The sequence below is a fragment of the Panthera leo genome, chromosome F3, assembly GCF_018350215.1.
Source record: "Panthera leo isolate Ple1 chromosome F3, P.leo_Ple1_pat1.1, whole genome shotgun sequence".
In the NCBI taxonomy this organism is placed as follows: domain Eukaryota; kingdom Metazoa; phylum Chordata; class Mammalia; order Carnivora; family Felidae; genus Panthera; species Panthera leo.
Genome location: NC_056696.1, coordinates 36,879,759 through 36,896,882, shown reverse-complemented (window position 1 = coordinate 36,896,882; position 17,124 = coordinate 36,879,759). Strand labels below are relative to the sequence as shown.

Below are 17,124 nucleotides of genomic sequence, written 5' to 3'. Positions count from 1 at the left end.
ATACTTTCTAACCCTGCATGAAGGTCTTCTGCTGCTTCCACTATGATGAAGGAAGCTTGGTCCCTGGAATTTTCTTACTAGTTTCTAACCTTGAAATAGCCTTTAGGATAAGTTCTAACAGCCTCCATGCCACACAGTTCCCTGTTCCAGAGAGTACAGCAGTGATTGATAATCAAGGAGTTATCTGAAACTTCCTAAACGTTAAGGTCACAATGATAGGCTCAGCTTCCATCATAGAAACTGGGTGTTGTGATTTCTTTTTCTTCTCTTTTATTTTGTCTTTTCTTTTCTTTTCTTTTCTTTTCTTTTCTTTTCTTTTCTTTCTTTCTTTCTTTCTTTCTTTCTTTCTTTCTTTCTTTCTTTCAAATAGCTGCCTAAGACTCTAGCTCTCTTCTGTCAAAACATTTTATGGACTAAACTATTTCTTGGGGAATATGGTTTTCTTCCCCTTGCATCTTTGCAAATGATCTAGAATCATGCTGATTTGTATGCAAAAAGGGAGAAAAATATTAGAGATTATCCCTCCAATCTCATGGTTTTTGAATAAAGACTTTTTTATATTTCACTTCAAAAATAGCACCAGGAAGATTTGATGGAATAGATGTATATTTGCCACTTCTTTAAGGTGATTGGAACTTTCTGAATCCTGAGATAACCCTTTCTCCTGGAAGTCTTTTTGTTTTCCCACCTGGTATCTCTGGTGTTGACAGACTGTGGAGAGCCATAATGCCATCTTGTGACCATGCAGGTTTATAGCATGTTGGCCAACTGATGGAGCCTTGCTAACCTGTTTGTTCATTCCTTCATTTATCCATCCATTTGTACATCAAATATATAGAGAACACCTGTTTGCCTAGCAGTGCGTATAGTAAGGTAATGAGTAAAACTTCATTTCTGCCCTTGCAGTATCCACACATAGGAAAAACTTCACCCAGATGTGCATGGAGCACATACACACATGCACATGCACACACAAGAGGAACACAGAGTAATACTGTAGTACTGTAAGGCTTACATCAGAGGCATGTAAAAGAAACAGGGTTGGGGGCACCTGAGTAACTCAGTTAAGCATCCGACTCTTGATTTCAACTCAGGTCATGATCTCACAATTTGTGGGTTTGAGCCTCGCATTGGGCTCTGTGCTGGTAGTGCAGAGCCTACTTGGGATTTTCTCTCTCTTCCTCTCTCTCTGCTCCTCCCCCGCTTGCACACACTCTCTCTTTCTCTCAAAGTAAATAAATAAAATGAAAAAAGAAGCATAGATGAGGAGACACCTAGGAAGAAATGGCCCACACTGCTTGGTGGGGTAGGGAAGGAGACTGGGAGGAAATGACACCATCTACGTTTTTTCTGTTAATCTGTCAGTATAAGGGGAAAATGGGAGTTTCTATTGAACAGGTATAAGATTTCACTTATACAAGATGGTTAAGTTGTAGAGATCTGCTGCACAACATTGTGCTTAGAGTTAACAATGCTGTATTACAGAATTAAAAATTTCTTAAGGGTGCAGATCTTGTGGTACGTATTCTTACTATGTGAGATAGAGACAGAACTTTAATGTGGCAAGTTCATGATGTTGCCACACACTCTTAACCGTTCTGAGTCCTTAAACACCTAGGAGGTAGTATGACCCTAGTATCAGTAAAATTATAATCATTCATTATTTGTTCAAGAGTGGCTGAGTCACCTTTTTATTTTGGGAACCTATCTGACTCTTCTTTCCATGAAAGAGAATTGTTTCTTAAAAAATAAATGGAAAATCATGGTGTTTGGACTACCTAAGTTAATAGGCGGCTATTACAGTCTACCCATGGGTGGTCTCTGTAAGAAAACCAAAAAAGAAACAAAAAACGGTTAGAGGGTGATTACTTTTGACTAAAGATTAATTGCTACCCAACAGAAGAAGCATTCCTAATAGAGCCTTCTGTATGCTATCTTTGCAAAATGACTTCGTTGACAGAAAGATGTAGGACAGTTTTGCATGTGGATGATAAAACATCAGTGTCGCCAAGGATCTCTTCCTGAGTTATTAACACCCAAATCTAATTAGGAGATTTCAGCTAAGGGTTGCAGAATTACTTTTCATGAGATTTGGCTGATTAAATCTTAGGATGCACACAATCCAGTTTTCGTGAGAAAGAAACTATTCAGTAGAATGTGTATTTTATAAAACATAAAATCTGTCTATAAAATATGTTCTATAAAATCTATATGCAAAACATCATAATCATTTTAATAAATTATGCTCTAGATTAATAATTTTTACAGTTTTGACATCTCTGTGTTTTTTATTTTGTTAGGTATTAGTGAGATAAAAACACCTAGAGGTACCCAGTAATCTCACAGAAAAAGCTAGAAGTTACTTTATTACTAAGTTCTACATAGGAACCCTTTATTGAATTTTTATTCCAGCTTAATAATTGCTAAACATTTATTTTTTATATTTTAAGAAATAACTAACTTTCAAGAAATTTAAAAAATGTTACCTTAGATGTATTTCATAGGACTTCAATAGGTTAGCTGCTACTTTGGGCTCTGATTTTTTTTCTTGTTTATTTATTTATTTATTTTTGAGACAGAGAGAGACAGAGCATGAACAGGGGAGGGGCAGAGAGAGAGGGAGACACAGAATCTGAAACAGGCTCCAGGCTCTGAGCTGTCAGCACAGTGGGCTCTGATTTTTTGAAATCTGATCCACTCAAGTGTTCCCCTAACAACTAAAATGGAAATAATAATTGTTAATTTTAGGAGGCTTACATATTTTTTGATTAACACTCATTATATTATTATTATTTTTCCCCCCAAGAGAGAGCATGTGCTCATGTGTGTGCATAAGAGGGAGGGGCAGAGGGAGTGGAAGAGAGAGAATCCCAAGCAGGCTCCAAGCCCAACATGGAGCCCGACTCGTCCTTGGTCTCAGGACCGTGAGATCATGACTTGAGCTGAAATCAAGAGTCAGATGCTTAACTGACTGAGCCACCCAGGTGCCCCAACACTCATTATATTAAAATGTACTTAGAAATTTGAGATACCACAGACTTACTATGTTGTAAATTTTGTGGGTAGGATAACCTAACCTGGGGTAAATTGGAAGTTTGCACAGTAACTTGAATAATTTTCTACTATTTTGGATGTGGGGACAGCTTGACATATTTAAGATCTTGGGATTTGCCTATCCTGTTTTGTGAAAATGTTCTGAACCCAGTGTGGGAGCCCAGAACAGTTAGTGACATATATTTTATGTCTTCTGTGGAGTCCCAGAAGGGATTCCAGAGATGAGAACTTGAGCTAGGGAAGTAATCAGCCTTCCTTTATTTAAGCAAAAGTGGAACAGTCCACATTTTTCCTCCTGTTTCCTTTTGAAGGCAGAAAATCTGTTAGGTCTTAAGGATATCAAGGCCTGTAAATAGTTCTTAACTTTCAGTCAAATGATCCAAAATATCAGATCAATTCCAGATGGTCTGTTATATTTAATATGTATGTGTATATATATATATATATATATATATATATATATATATATGAAGGAACAAAGCTACAAAAGAAAATTAGAATCTAGTACAATAAGAAGTAATGAACAGGATAATGAGGAGTCAAATAAAAACTTTAACCATCCTTATTTTTTTGTGAGTTCTGGATATATATGTTAGTGGTTAGCCAGCTTCAAATAAATCTGGAGCTGTTTGAGGTTCGTTTGAAAAACTGGGTCTGTCAAGGTGCCTGTTAGCTTTATCTATTACTGGTCCTCAGTAGCAAAGTGGATACACAGGAGTTTGGACTGATAGTGAAAGTGATGTTTGGAAAATTATGAAAATTCTTTTAAAAAGGCTGTTTTCATTAACATAGAAAATGTTTGCCTTAAATATAACACAAAGATGTCTATAAAAAGAAATGTCAAAGATTGTTTTAGCTATTTATTTGCATATCTTCTATCACCTTTGTAGATATCTGTCCATTCTCACGTTTTCTTGTTAAATAATATTTTGATTTTGAAATGTCAAGTTGGATAATTCCCTTCATGTATTTCATGAGAAATGTTTTTGAAGTTACTAAGTAAGCCCGATTTTATGTCACAAAGATTATTTAATGTCTGTATGCTCTGCTGGAGTATAAGATCTGCAAAGGAATCTATTCTATTTATATCACTTATTATTGTACCTAGACCCTAGCCCAGGTCCTACTGCCTGGTATGCTCCAGATTTTATCTGTAGAATTAATTAATTCAGTATCATGCTTAAACATATTTGAATATTTTTTAATTCATTAAAATTACTTTATTAATAAAAGCAAAAGTGAGATAAATAGGAATGTACAACATTTAAATGAAAGACAAGGTACATGAGCAGAAAGATAGTATGGAAAGAGAATGATAACAGTAGAGGAAGAACTTCTAGTTTCCAAACAGTGCTTGGCACATAGTAGGTCTTAATAAATATTTGGTAACTGATTCAAAAAATTTTGGTGGTGTAGTAGGTATGAAGCAATGATGATTTTTTAAGAGAATCGTAGAAATAAGAATCTAATTGAATATAAAAGGTATATAAAAGAAATGTGAAAAAATTTGCTAATTATTTAGGATATGTTTTATATGAAATATATGGAAGATTTAACTCAGGACTATGACTTAGGCTCTAATATTCTTCCTAACTAAAAAAGCTTTTTTAGGTGTTACTACTCTTTATTTAATTGTAAATGCTTTTGTGAGTTTTATGGCAAGCAACCTTAATTTGAATATATTAATGACCTCTCAGATTAAATTTGACTTTTATATATTGAATAATTTTAATTATCTGTAGTGGGCTCTATTAGAACTGCACATTTAATTAATTTAATTTTTTAAACCTTCTGAATTACTTATATTGTTTCTGTGTTAATGAACTTCATGAATATATACATTATATATTTCCAATTTAGTGCTCCGATGCCATACCTGATTGGAATACACTCCAGCCTCATAGAGGTAAGTATCTTTCAGACATGAGATACATGTGTGATAAATTAATGAATATAAATAATAGTTAAAACAGTTGTATTTTGAAAGAGAATCAGTTGAATAGTACAAAGTAATGATAAGTTTCATATTTAGGGTATACTTACATGATCATTTTCAGAAATACTGTATTGGAATAATTTCATTTTAGTTAGTATACTGAATGACCATTTTCAATGGCATGAAACCCATGAAAATATGGTAAATTTGGTCAAGATCATATGGTAAATTTTAAGTACTAAAAACTTAGTCTTTGATGAACAACTTTCTATATGGCACTTGGGATCTTTTATATGTTTCTTTTTCAGACCTTATTTTGAAGGTCAGAATTTATGTAGTTATGATTCATAAAGGGAAAATGTTTTTATTTTTCACACTCCATTTTGATACATTTTGTCAGTGTGCTTTTTCAAAATGTGGTTGGAATACACTAATCATGAAGTTTTAAATTAAAATATAGACTTAAAATATTTTTTAGTTTTCAGTCCTGTTGGGGATTTAGAACGCAGTAAGTTTTTTGCAATGTTATCACTTCATTCCAAAATGACTTTTGTGACTTATCATCACTACAGTGAAAAATGTTGAACTTTAAAGACCTTGAACTTGGAATCAGTGAGATTTCAAGAGAAGACTTCTTAGAAAATTAGAAAAAAATAAAAGATTTGGATCTGAACAAAAGACTTGGGTCAATTGCATGGCATTATTATGCTATCTGATTTTCAGTTTTTTATATATATATATACACATATATATATACACACACATATATATACATATATACGTATATATATATGTGTATATATATATATATATGTATATATATATATATATATATATAGTGTGTGTGTGTGTGTGTGTGTGTGCATATTGTACTTTAAGCCAGTTTCTAATCAACAATCTAAGTTAGATTTGGTTTTCTTATTAGTTGTTGTCACTGTATACACCATCAATCCTCACTCTGCTGATCAAGGAAGATCCTGGCGATTATATTATTATTATATAGGAGTGGTGAGGATCATGTCTGGAGAAATCATGTTCGGATAGTAGTCATGAATTATAGAATTCTGCATGTACTCTCGTTCTGGTCACTTTCTCCTTTTGCAAAATGCAAGGGTAACATTTTTATTTGTTAAATCATTAATAATATTGGATATATTTTAATGAACTTCTTTAGTAGACTTGTTTTAAGTTTGAAGTCTAAGTTGAATAACATGAGCCTTTATGTTTGTTAATTTTTAGACAACTTGTTTTACATGCCAAGGTACTTTCAGTGAAAGGTCACATTGTGTATGAATAAGTATTTAATCTGTTATCTGATTGTAGAATATATAACTGGTATTTTCTTCATCAGTATTTTGACTGTACAAAATCTAACCGCAGTTGGTTGGTATGGTTTCAAAGAAGTCATCATATCTGATTTTGATATTAATGCACATGTCTCTTCTTATTTAATGTATCTAATAGAATACATAATTTTTATAGTATGTTTACTTGTACAGATGAAAACTATTTAAAGTTGTTTATTGTACCTGGTGATGTTCTGTATTTTTTTACATAATGGTTCTATACCAACTTTTAAAACTAATGATTCAGCTTTTCCAAAATATTATAGAAATGGGTACATGTTTTAAAAATTCAGTCATATTTAATTGCGTATTTATTAGACACGTATAGAGAAAATCATTATTTTTTTAAAGGAGCAAATTTAAGAATTTTTTACTTCTTACAGTATTGTCTTGGAGAAACAGTCCATTCTAATTTTAAATTGAGTCAGCACTAAATGAGAAGGTTTACAGCCATGATTAGATTGGTTAACATCTCTGTATCTTTTATACTCTGGACTTACTGAACTGTCTTTTTAGTCAATTGTATTTAGTTTATTGGGTTTAATAGTCAATGAGAAGGGGTAATAGGAACTTCAAGAATGTCTTTAAACCAGTTGGGTACCATTTAGTAACTTTCTCCTTAATCTATTACAAGATACACATCCTGCCATTCCATTCTTATTATGTCATTATCAGGCAGATATTTTTAAGCAAAATTTGATCTTTCTTATTTTATATTAATGGCATTATAGTTCAAATGTGGATATATCTATTTACAAATTTTATGTGAGACTGAACTGAGTAATTTTTTACATTTTGTTTGGTTGCAATTACAATGAATTTTTTTTTTTTTAGGAAGAATCAACATATTCCCTATTCTCTCTCTTTGTCAAGACAGTTTTGACATACGTTTTAGAAAGACTTCTAAACATAATTGTTCAAAGATGTGAAACTAATATCCTTTAAATCTTTCTTTTAATTATTTTTATGTAGTCATGACTGTAAGATGGCGGGAAATCTCTTTTTTAAAATGTAAATTTGCTTCCAAAATAAAGGATAAGGACATTTTGTTCTCCCTGAAAATTCGACTTCAGGGTTGAACTCAAAGGTCTGTAAATGATGGAGGAGCAAGTCAGTAGAGGCTCCAAGTGTGAGCATTGCATTACGTGTTTTAATATACACAAAAGATTCTAAATAAAATGTTGGCTCCATTTTGCAGGAACATGTGATTGCTGACCCCGGGTCATTTCCTTGCATTATCGTACATGATACGATAGTCACATTTGTAGTCACATTGCATGGAAGGCTTATATAGAGAGGATGTGAGAGAAAGACTTAACCAACCTTAGTACCGTACTCTTGTCCTTAATAACACTTTCAGTCTCTGTCCTAATATTATTTTCTTATTTTTGAAGAAAAAGTCAAATTTTCCTTTTTCTCTTTCCCGAGCCAAGCAAGCTTACGAACATTATGAGATATAATAATCTGAGACAGAGAAAATGTTATCATTTTATATGCTGTATGAATTTTTATTCCTATTTAGAAAATAGTTAAAGCCTGACTTGGAAGGAAACAAAGATAAAAAAGTGACATTAATCCAAATAAAAAAAATTTTAATTACATACTATTTTTCCCTCTTTGCTAATGTAGAATTGTTCTCATTTTAGTGCATCTCAGTGTATTGCTTTATTGAAATTAATACATTTTCCATTCTTATTGAATGGTCCCTTGGACAGAATTTAATATTCAGCTATTATCAGACATTTTTAAATGAAGGGCAAGTTGGAAAAAAGTATACATTTCATGTTAATACTAATTTTCTTTATTCAGAATTTAGCATTAGTGTCATAGCAAAACACTTAGGTGTCACATAACCATTATTCCAGGCTATTTAGAGAAACTCATTTCATCCTTTAACAAATGCACTAGGTTTCTGGATTAACTTTATAGTTTCTGTTAAAGGAAACAACTTAGAATTGAAGGTGAAAATCAAAATTATGACATACTTTTTCCACTCGAACACCATTGATATAAATGTATTGTTGCTTATAAAATAGGCTATTTTTGTAGTTATGCTGTAGTTAATTTATAAATAACTACATATTTATGTATATGAGCCTTTTTTACATTTATGTATACATATGGAAAGGAAAAGAAATGAGTTTATTTATAAATGTTTTGGTGAGAGTGTCACTATTGTAGGTGGTTCTCTGTTAATTTCCAAGAAACAGCCATCCTCTGACTCTTATTTTGGAATAATTACAATGTCTTTTACAAGATAGATTTTTGCTATCATATATCCCCCTGAGAATCCATATTCTACCCAGACATTATTGCTTTCTTAACATACAAATTCCCTACTCTAGACTACCATTTCCCTAGCAAATTTAACATTCTGCCTACTATGCAGAGGTTTGAAGTTCTAAATGGATCAGAGAAATTTCATTCTTGAATAACTTAAAACAAAAAAAATTGGGTTGGCCAATTTAAAATGTAAGGTATTTAATAATTCTCAAAAATAGCTCTTATTCTATAATGTCATTTAAAAAATACTACACTGAAATTAATTGACTTATCTCTAGTTGACCTATACAATTATGGAATTCTGAGGTGATATATTTCATTAATGAACACCTAATTTTTTTGCATCAAAAAATAATGCTATATTTGCTATCATTTAAATAAGGCGAATAGAATTATATGATTTGTTTAGGTATACATAGTAGTCTAAATAGGGAAAATAAACCTTTGTATTTCCTTTCTTTAAGGATGAAAAATTTGATGAAATTCTAATTTACTGTCATTAGTCCACATATTGAGATAATTTGACCATTTAACTAAGCTGTCAAACTGATAAGACAAGTCAAATAATCTGATAGGCTATTAAATTTCATCTTTTATATTAAATTCATGTATAAATAATGCAACAATTCCTTATTACCGCTCTCTTTATCATTTTTCTTATTCAACTTACAGTCCTCATAAACAGCTTATACTGAATTGGTATGGAAGTACGGAGAAAATGTTTATTAGTTTAAAATTTAGTTTATAGTAGTCATGATTTTTGGCTTATGTTAGCCCTATAATGTGATTTTTGCTAAAAATAGGTGTAGAACTGGCCACAAGTTCCTGTATCATTGGACAGAAATTCAGTTGATAAGTTTTTAAAGGATGTAAGTTTTTCTGGTTTAACATAGCCATTCCGATTTTGTGAGTTTTTGTTACAATATCTCTTTGGTAGTTAAATTACATTTAATATCTCCAAACTAAATCAATGTGTTTAGATGACCAAACATTCTGTTCTAAGGATTTTTTTATCCAATCTTTTTGAACGGTTGTAGACAAACTTTCTTTCTTATAAGGCAAAGTTTTTTATATGTTCTTATAATATAGGATTTTTCTTTTTTATCCCCCAAGGCTAATTGTCATCAAGATAATTTTCTCTACATTTCTAAGTTCATTATAGTTTTGGAAGGAAAATATACTAAGATGTTTATTTGTACTTGTGTTTTTTAAACAGAGAGTGAAAAATAAATCATTGGAGGATGTGGTTATGTTAAATGTTGACACAAACACTTTAGAATCACCATTTAATGACTTGAACAACCTACCAAGTGATGTGGTAAGTCTGAAGGTTATTTTGTGGTGAACACATTATCTGTCTGTCTATCTATCTATCTATCTATCTATCTATCTATCTATCTACTTTCTCCAGGACCCTTGAATTACAAAGAGTTATTTTTCCCAGGTTTTTTTTTTTTATCTGAAATAAAAGGACTGAGTATGTGCATGGGTGTGAGAGGAATCAGTGTAGATTCTATATTTAATATTTTTACCTTTTGGCAGTTGAGGAGATGTTGAATGGAACATCATATTCCTATTGTAAAAGTAGGATCATAATTAAAAAGCTAGATGCATTCATTAGGCAGAGTTTCTTTAAACGTAAGTCTCTTCATCTCATCTTAATCATTATATTACAAAGTAGGCATTTCTGTCTGCCTAGTGGCATGTCTTGCAAAAGAATGAGAGAGTTTTTGAAGGCAAGAAGAAGAAGGGGGCCAATTATCGGCTTTTGCTTCCCTGCCACCTGCCAGTGCTTTTCCTTTTAATTAATGATCTGATGGCACTGGTCAATATAATAAGAAATGCTTGTACAGTTGGGGTCAGAAAATTCTGGCTTTGATCTCCCTCAACTTTCTGAAACATTTATTTGTTTTCTCTAAATTATTTCAGTTTTATTTTAATCTTTTCTATCCTGCTGAGGGCCGCAAGAATGAAAACCTACACTGTTTGTCATTTGCTTTGGCAGAGCAAAGACTGCTTACTTAGAATTCTATTTGTAAATTAAACTGCAAACCCAGTTTGTCATAAAAGACATCTGATCCTTTTGAAATGACGAAAACTGTCTTTTGTCTGTAAAGGCTGATAAATTAAGTGCCAGTTCTCTTCTGCTCTTTGATCTTGCAGAGGGTTTGTGTGTGTGTGCATGTGTGTGTCTGCAGCTTATAATAGGATATACTCTGTATTTCATGTTAAATAGTCTCCAAAAGTGCATTTTTGGCCTGCATATTCCTTAGAACAGGGCAAAATGCAGGCTAGTGCTGTTTCTGTATATATTTTAATGGCTATTTAAAAATATCTTTATAACATAGTTCTAAGTTAAAAATAACTCTCCTTTTTAAAAAAATCCAGTTTTTTCAGGAATATTAAAATCCATAAATAAAAAAACCTTCATCATATATTTTTCTGCAGTATTGCAAGTACTTTGAAATCCTTATTAGGGAGTTTGAAAAAGTGAATTTAAAAATTTCAAACTCAAAAAATACAGTAATACTAGCTTTGATTGTTTTTATGGCTAGTGATAGGAAAAATGTGATTTTAAAGTTAAAATCAGATTATCTATGCCCATAAATAACCTAAAATACTTGCTGACCTTGAAGCAAATTAAATTGAACTACTTTATCTTACTGTAGTAAAATTTATGCTATGTATGAACAAATCCAAACCCAGGCCAGTAAAGAATTATATTATCTTTTTAGCTCATTATAACTAGATTGCCTCATTATAAAAATTTTGCAGAAGCTGCTAGAAATGATTAGAGTTATTCATTTAGAAATCCATCAAAGAATTCTTCATTGGATAGAAAACTAATTATGATATAAAGCCCCAACTTTTATAAATATTTTCTTTATGTGCAATGCATTTCCACTGTTAATGCCCTAAGTAGAAAGGATTGTTTATAAAAAAAAAAAGAAGAAAAAGAAAAATGAGAAAGAAATCAGCTTTTTTTGTGTCATAAAAATTTTTATAGTCAGTTTCAGTGGTAGCTAATTTCATCTCTTTGAGAAAAGCAATTTTTAATAGTAATTTTTTTTGGTGGGTGGTTCTTTTTTAATTGAGAAGTACTACTTTCCCAGTAGAATTAGTTTGATACCAAGACATTTATTTTAAAATATGACGAAGTTTAACAGTTCCACAAAATATAAAAGCCTAAATATGTGAAATGACAGGAGGGACCATCTCATTGCTCGTTTATAAGGAACAGTTAACTGTACGTAACTGAAGTAAAAAGAATCTTAAAAAGGAACTCTGCAAAGTGATGTAGATATAACTATACGTATACTTGAGATTAAGGGCCCGAGACTTACAGACAGATTTGAACAACGAATAAGTGGATGCAGCTCTGGGGTGGAACCAGGGCCATCTACTGAAAGTATGAGTTATTTTAAAGTTATAGTCATTTTCTACAAATACTTTAGGTGGTTGTTTGTTTAACCCCTCTCTAATAAATTTAGCTCTTTCCATCCATTTTCCAAAAGCTGTCTCTTGTAGTTTTACAGGAAATATGATAAAGTATCACATCATACTTTCTATAATTGTCAGTGTTTTAAATGAGATGTGTTAGAGTCACAAATGATCTTACTGAATTTTTTGTGTTGTGATCTGAATTAAGAGAAAATATTCTTGAATCCTGAAAAATACCCTGAAAAAATCCTGGTACTGTTTGATTATTTAATAAATTAACTCATATTTAAAAGGGGACCTTTTAAAATCATTCACCAAAGCATTTAAATTATACTTACAGGCTAGAGGACTTTCTATGCATGTGCACTCTATTACTGTGTCAGCCTGACCAGTGGTCTTGGCTGTTCAAAGGTCAGTGGTCACAGTTGTCCTGAATTACTAGTTCTTTTTTCCTGTGGACCCTCTGCTGTGTTGCATGCTGTAATCTTCTTAATGGCTTCATTCCAATATTCACACATAATATTTTAGATTTATTGACTGTTAGAAATACTACCATGCCAGTAGCAGTTCCGCTACTCTTAAGGTATTTAAAATTGGAAAAATAAATCAGGGCAAAGCTTTCAGGAATCCTTTGTTTTCCTTAAGGGAAGGGAAAAAACTCTCTTCCTGTCTTCTGACAAGAACACTTGTTTTTCGATTTCATCATTTCACTATAGATTTGGATCATTAAAAGAAAAAAAAACACAAACTTTATTGAGAGTGATTTTAACGATATTGATTATTACATGGAATATCTTAAAAGCAGTAGACCCATTAAAATATACTTTTGTAGTTTTCTGTCTGAATACATTGTGATTTTACTTTTAGTGGCTATGTCAACTGTAGATACCTTCAAACGTGTAGGTTGAGTGTCTTGAAATGAAAAATAAATTTGAGGGCTGTGTAATAATATCAATTGAATTTAGTGTTATCATGCTATGTTTTTTACTGTGGGGAAAATGAAACAGTTGAATTAAATACAACATTTGAAATTTCAAGTGATGAATTCTTTTTAATTTTAGAAAATTTACCATTGAGACTCCTTCATTCCAAATATATACACAAATTTTGTTTCAATCACGTAATAGTTTGAAATGCTGTATTCTAAGGTATTAGTGCTCATTTTAATTTTTATCATCATTAATATTTTTAAAAGTAATTTGGGGAATTCTTAACTATTTCAAAAATAAATAGGACAACTCACTTCTTAGAAAATTAAGCTAATTAGAATTATAATGAGATTTAGGAGATCTCTTTGTGAAAAAATTAAATTAAAACAATTACAAACTCTTACAGATGAAAGCAGGTTAGAACTGACATCTGAAAAAGTTACATGCACTAAAATACCCATTACTAGGAAGTGAATTTTTATCTTTGTTGCTTTATTGTCTTTAAATAATTTTAACTGATTAGGTTTTAAATACTATACTCTCAGGTCAATATACTTATCCCTATTTTAGATAAGAAAATGAAGACACAGAAAGTATACTGTTAACAGTATTTCTACAGCATTAGTTCATATTATAGGTTCATCCTTTCACACTTAGACCATGGTCCCTTTCATATAAACATTCATCCTCTCAAATACTAGACCGTGGTCCTTTCGTATAAACATGATATACAACGTAATCAGTAACTGTTCTGGAATTTACTGTAGAATCTTATTCTCTGTTCTAATCTTGCTTATGAAGTATCAGTGTGACCTATTTGATTTAAATTAGGGTTGTTAACACTTTAAAAAACTTATTTTCATCTTATATGGAACACTACTGGAAAATTATTTTTTTATTTTCTATTATGAGAGTATATAGGAAATATACACTTCAGCATTATTGTACAATTCACCATAGACCCTGGTATGTTACAGGATAGCTACATTTAGTATAAAGCGTATTTAATTACTAAAATTTTAAAAATACTTTATTATAAAATGGAGTCATCTAAAATACTGTGCATCTTATAGTGATGCTTTCAAGAATCATGTGAAGGAATAGGTTAATGGTTTTATTGTGCAATGAAAAGACACAAATTGCTCTGAATCGCCAAAAATCATTAAAAGCCTAAACTTAAGGAAATACCCCAAAACTCTAACTTTAAGAAAACATTTAAGATATCTACATTTAAGTGAGTTAATTTAGGAAAAATTTGGAAAAGAATTGGCTATTTCAGAGAATTTTTAAAATCAGCCTTTTTTTAAAAAAATGAAAGTATAGAAACCAATTTAACTCTTGTAACTGTGTGAATAGCTAATAGATATGTTTAATTTGTTGGATCTTTCCTCTAACCTAACATGAAGGTTTAATATGTTAAATTGTCATAATATATGTTAAAAAGAAAAGACCCCAGAGAATATTATATTAGTTCCAGGTTTGCCACAGCTCTGCTGTAATTCTTATCATGTTTAACAGTAAATAAATTCCCCAGCAAAATTCTAGAGTGGCAAGGTTAGAAAGATAACCCGATTTCATTCAGGTTCTAGAGTAACTTAGACACCGTTTTTGTTATTGTTGTTGTTGTTGTTTTGTTTTGTTTTTGGTTTTGTTTCTTTTTTTTAGTTTACTAGAGTAGACTTCCAGAGACAAATACTGCTTTCAGTTTCCCCCTGGAGAAATGCAGTCATACTCCCCTCAGTCTTCAGCTGTTAGAATCCAGGCACCTAGATGTGCCTTGCTCCCACCACACAGCCCAGTGCAGAGCTTTGTAAATAGTAGGCATTCAGTAAATGATGGGCGAAGGGAACCATAATTGCATTTCTTTATCTTTTGTTATAAAAGTTGCTTTTAAAATCCCTGTTTAGAGTTACGCAGAACATTTTACAAGGATATTTTCATCTGACTTCCATAGTAATGAGAAGAAACGTGGGTGTACGTTTAATATACACTTTTGTGGCTATGAGCGTGAGTCAGTTTGGCTCCCGGGAAGGGGGGACCGTGTGGTGATGGCGGTCACTGTACCTGACTTTGGGTGTCGGTGGAAACTTACTATTCCTTTAAATAATTATTTTCAGAGACGTGATTTTTTTATACCAAGTTTTTTGTTGCTGTTGTTTGTAAGTAAACTACAGATTTTGCGATTTTTCCTACTGTTTTCTTGGTGTATATTTTTTTAAATCTAAAATGTAAATATGAAAGCAAAACAAAATGAAAAATAAAACTCAAAGCCTTAATTAACCACGCTTCTAAACTTGTAAAAGGCCTTTGTTATTTTCTCCCAGCTGAGTAAGAGCATCTGTCCCTCCCACTGCAGTGATCCAGGCTTTAGCAGCTCCCTCCTTATGTCTCTGTACTTTTGCCATTTTAAAGTTGATTTATAGTTTGTTACTCTTAGTGATTTTAAGTGCTCATGAAGTTCCTTGGCTTTCTCATGGGTTTTCATTTCCATCTAAATTACCTAGCTTTTCTCCAAATGTCTTTTTTTTTTCCTGTATCATCTTAATAGCATGCTTCTCTCTTTCTACTGCTAATGCGTAAATACATACATCATACATATACATATATCATATATATGTATATACACATATGTATGTATTTAAATGTAAAGGCCTTGATTTTGGCTTTAAAAATAATTTCCAATTTGTTTCTAGTTCTTTAAGTTCTTGACTTTTCCGTATACAAGACTTTTCATGTATATGATATTGTGAGTACTGTTACAAAAGCGATTCCGAAATCTTGCTGATATCATAATGACTTGGTGAACTTTTAAATGAATCATGTTCCTGGAGCCCATCACAGATCTTCTGATCCTGTTAACTAGAGATACTAATGTATAAGTGTGACAGGTGGCTAATGTATTTATTCATTCATTCAGTTAGTCATTTATTCAGATATTTATTGAGCACCTACCGTATGCCTGTATTATGCTAGGAGCTGAGTGAACAGGAAGACATAATACACGGCTCTCATGGAACTTGCATTCCATTCATCAGAACCCAACCATGTGGCCACACAAAGTCAGGAGGGATGTTGGAAAGTAGCTGGGTCAACGTAGCTAGGTTGAGCTAGCTAGCACCAGTCGAAATTTAGGATTTCTCTTACCAAAGAAAGAGACAGTGGCTGTTGGTGGACTGACCATCATCTCCACCATAAGTACACTGAACAAACTGATTTTAGCCTGAGACTTCATTCTTACCAGTCTAAACACTCAGATCAGCTGTTTGTGGTGCAGTCAAGCTCAACATGCCAAAACATCAGTTTCCAGAATTGGCCTCAATGAGGAGTATGAGTAAGCCATGCAAAGTAGGAGGAGGAAGAATAGCATGTACAAAGGCTCTGCTGTGAGGACGAGGTTGGCAAACCCAAGAAATGGAAAGAAGTCTTGTGTAGCTGTAATGAGATGAGCAAAAAAGAGAATGAGGCAAGGTGAGGTTGTGGAGATAGGAAGTGTGATCCTAAAAGATCTGTAGTTCTTGTTAAGGACACTTGGACATTATTAGAAATTCATTGGAGATCTTTAGCAGAGGAATAGTGTGATCTGCTTCGACTTCTGAAGATATCATCTTGGGTTCTGGGGTCCTGAAGATTAATGAAACAGGAAGATCAGTTGAGGGGCCTTTTGCAGTAGTCTAGGTAGAGATGCTAGTTTCTTGAACTTGACAGTGGCAGGGACTTAGAGAAAAGTGGACGGATTTGAAGTCTCCATCAGTGGCCTAACAGGGCTTGGTGATGCATTGCATGTGGGAGATGAGAAAGGGTGAAGTGTTGAGGACGTGCAAGATTCCTTTTTGGGTAACTAGATGAGTGGAAATGGCGTTGATATTAGAGACACTGGCGTGACATTGGGCTTGATGGGGGGATAAGAGCAGTTTGTCTTACTATTGTCTTACTATTGTCTTACGATTGTCTTACTTACTTACATTGTCTTACTATTATAATGGCCTCTGAAAGGAAAATAGTTCTAGCTGCCCCTTTATTAACTAAGTTTTGAGAGGTAATTTCAGCATACACAGAGACAATGTAATGATACACTCTGCAAGTGTATCCTATGCTTTTCATTTGATCAATGTTAAAAGTGACCATTTTAATCCTC

The 17,124-nt window shown here is 32.4% G+C and overlaps 1 protein-coding gene across 4 annotated transcripts in view; it reads left to right on the top strand.

Annotated features, from left to right (window-relative positions):
- Positions 1 to 17,124, top strand: part of DENND1B (DENN domain containing 1B) — a 254,427-nt gene that overhangs the window by 156,040 nt on the left and 81,263 nt on the right. For 3 of the 4 annotated variants that reach the window (XM_042925713.1, XM_042925712.1, XM_042925715.1), the window contains 2 exons: positions 4,915 to 4,960; positions 9,836 to 9,937. In XM_042925713.1, coding sequence (XP_042781647.1) covers positions 4,915 to 4,960; positions 9,836 to 9,937 — 148 coding nt within the window. The remainder of the gene's footprint in view (positions 1 to 4,914; positions 4,961 to 9,835; positions 9,938 to 17,124) is intronic. The other variant, XM_042925714.1, reaches the window with a different exon arrangement.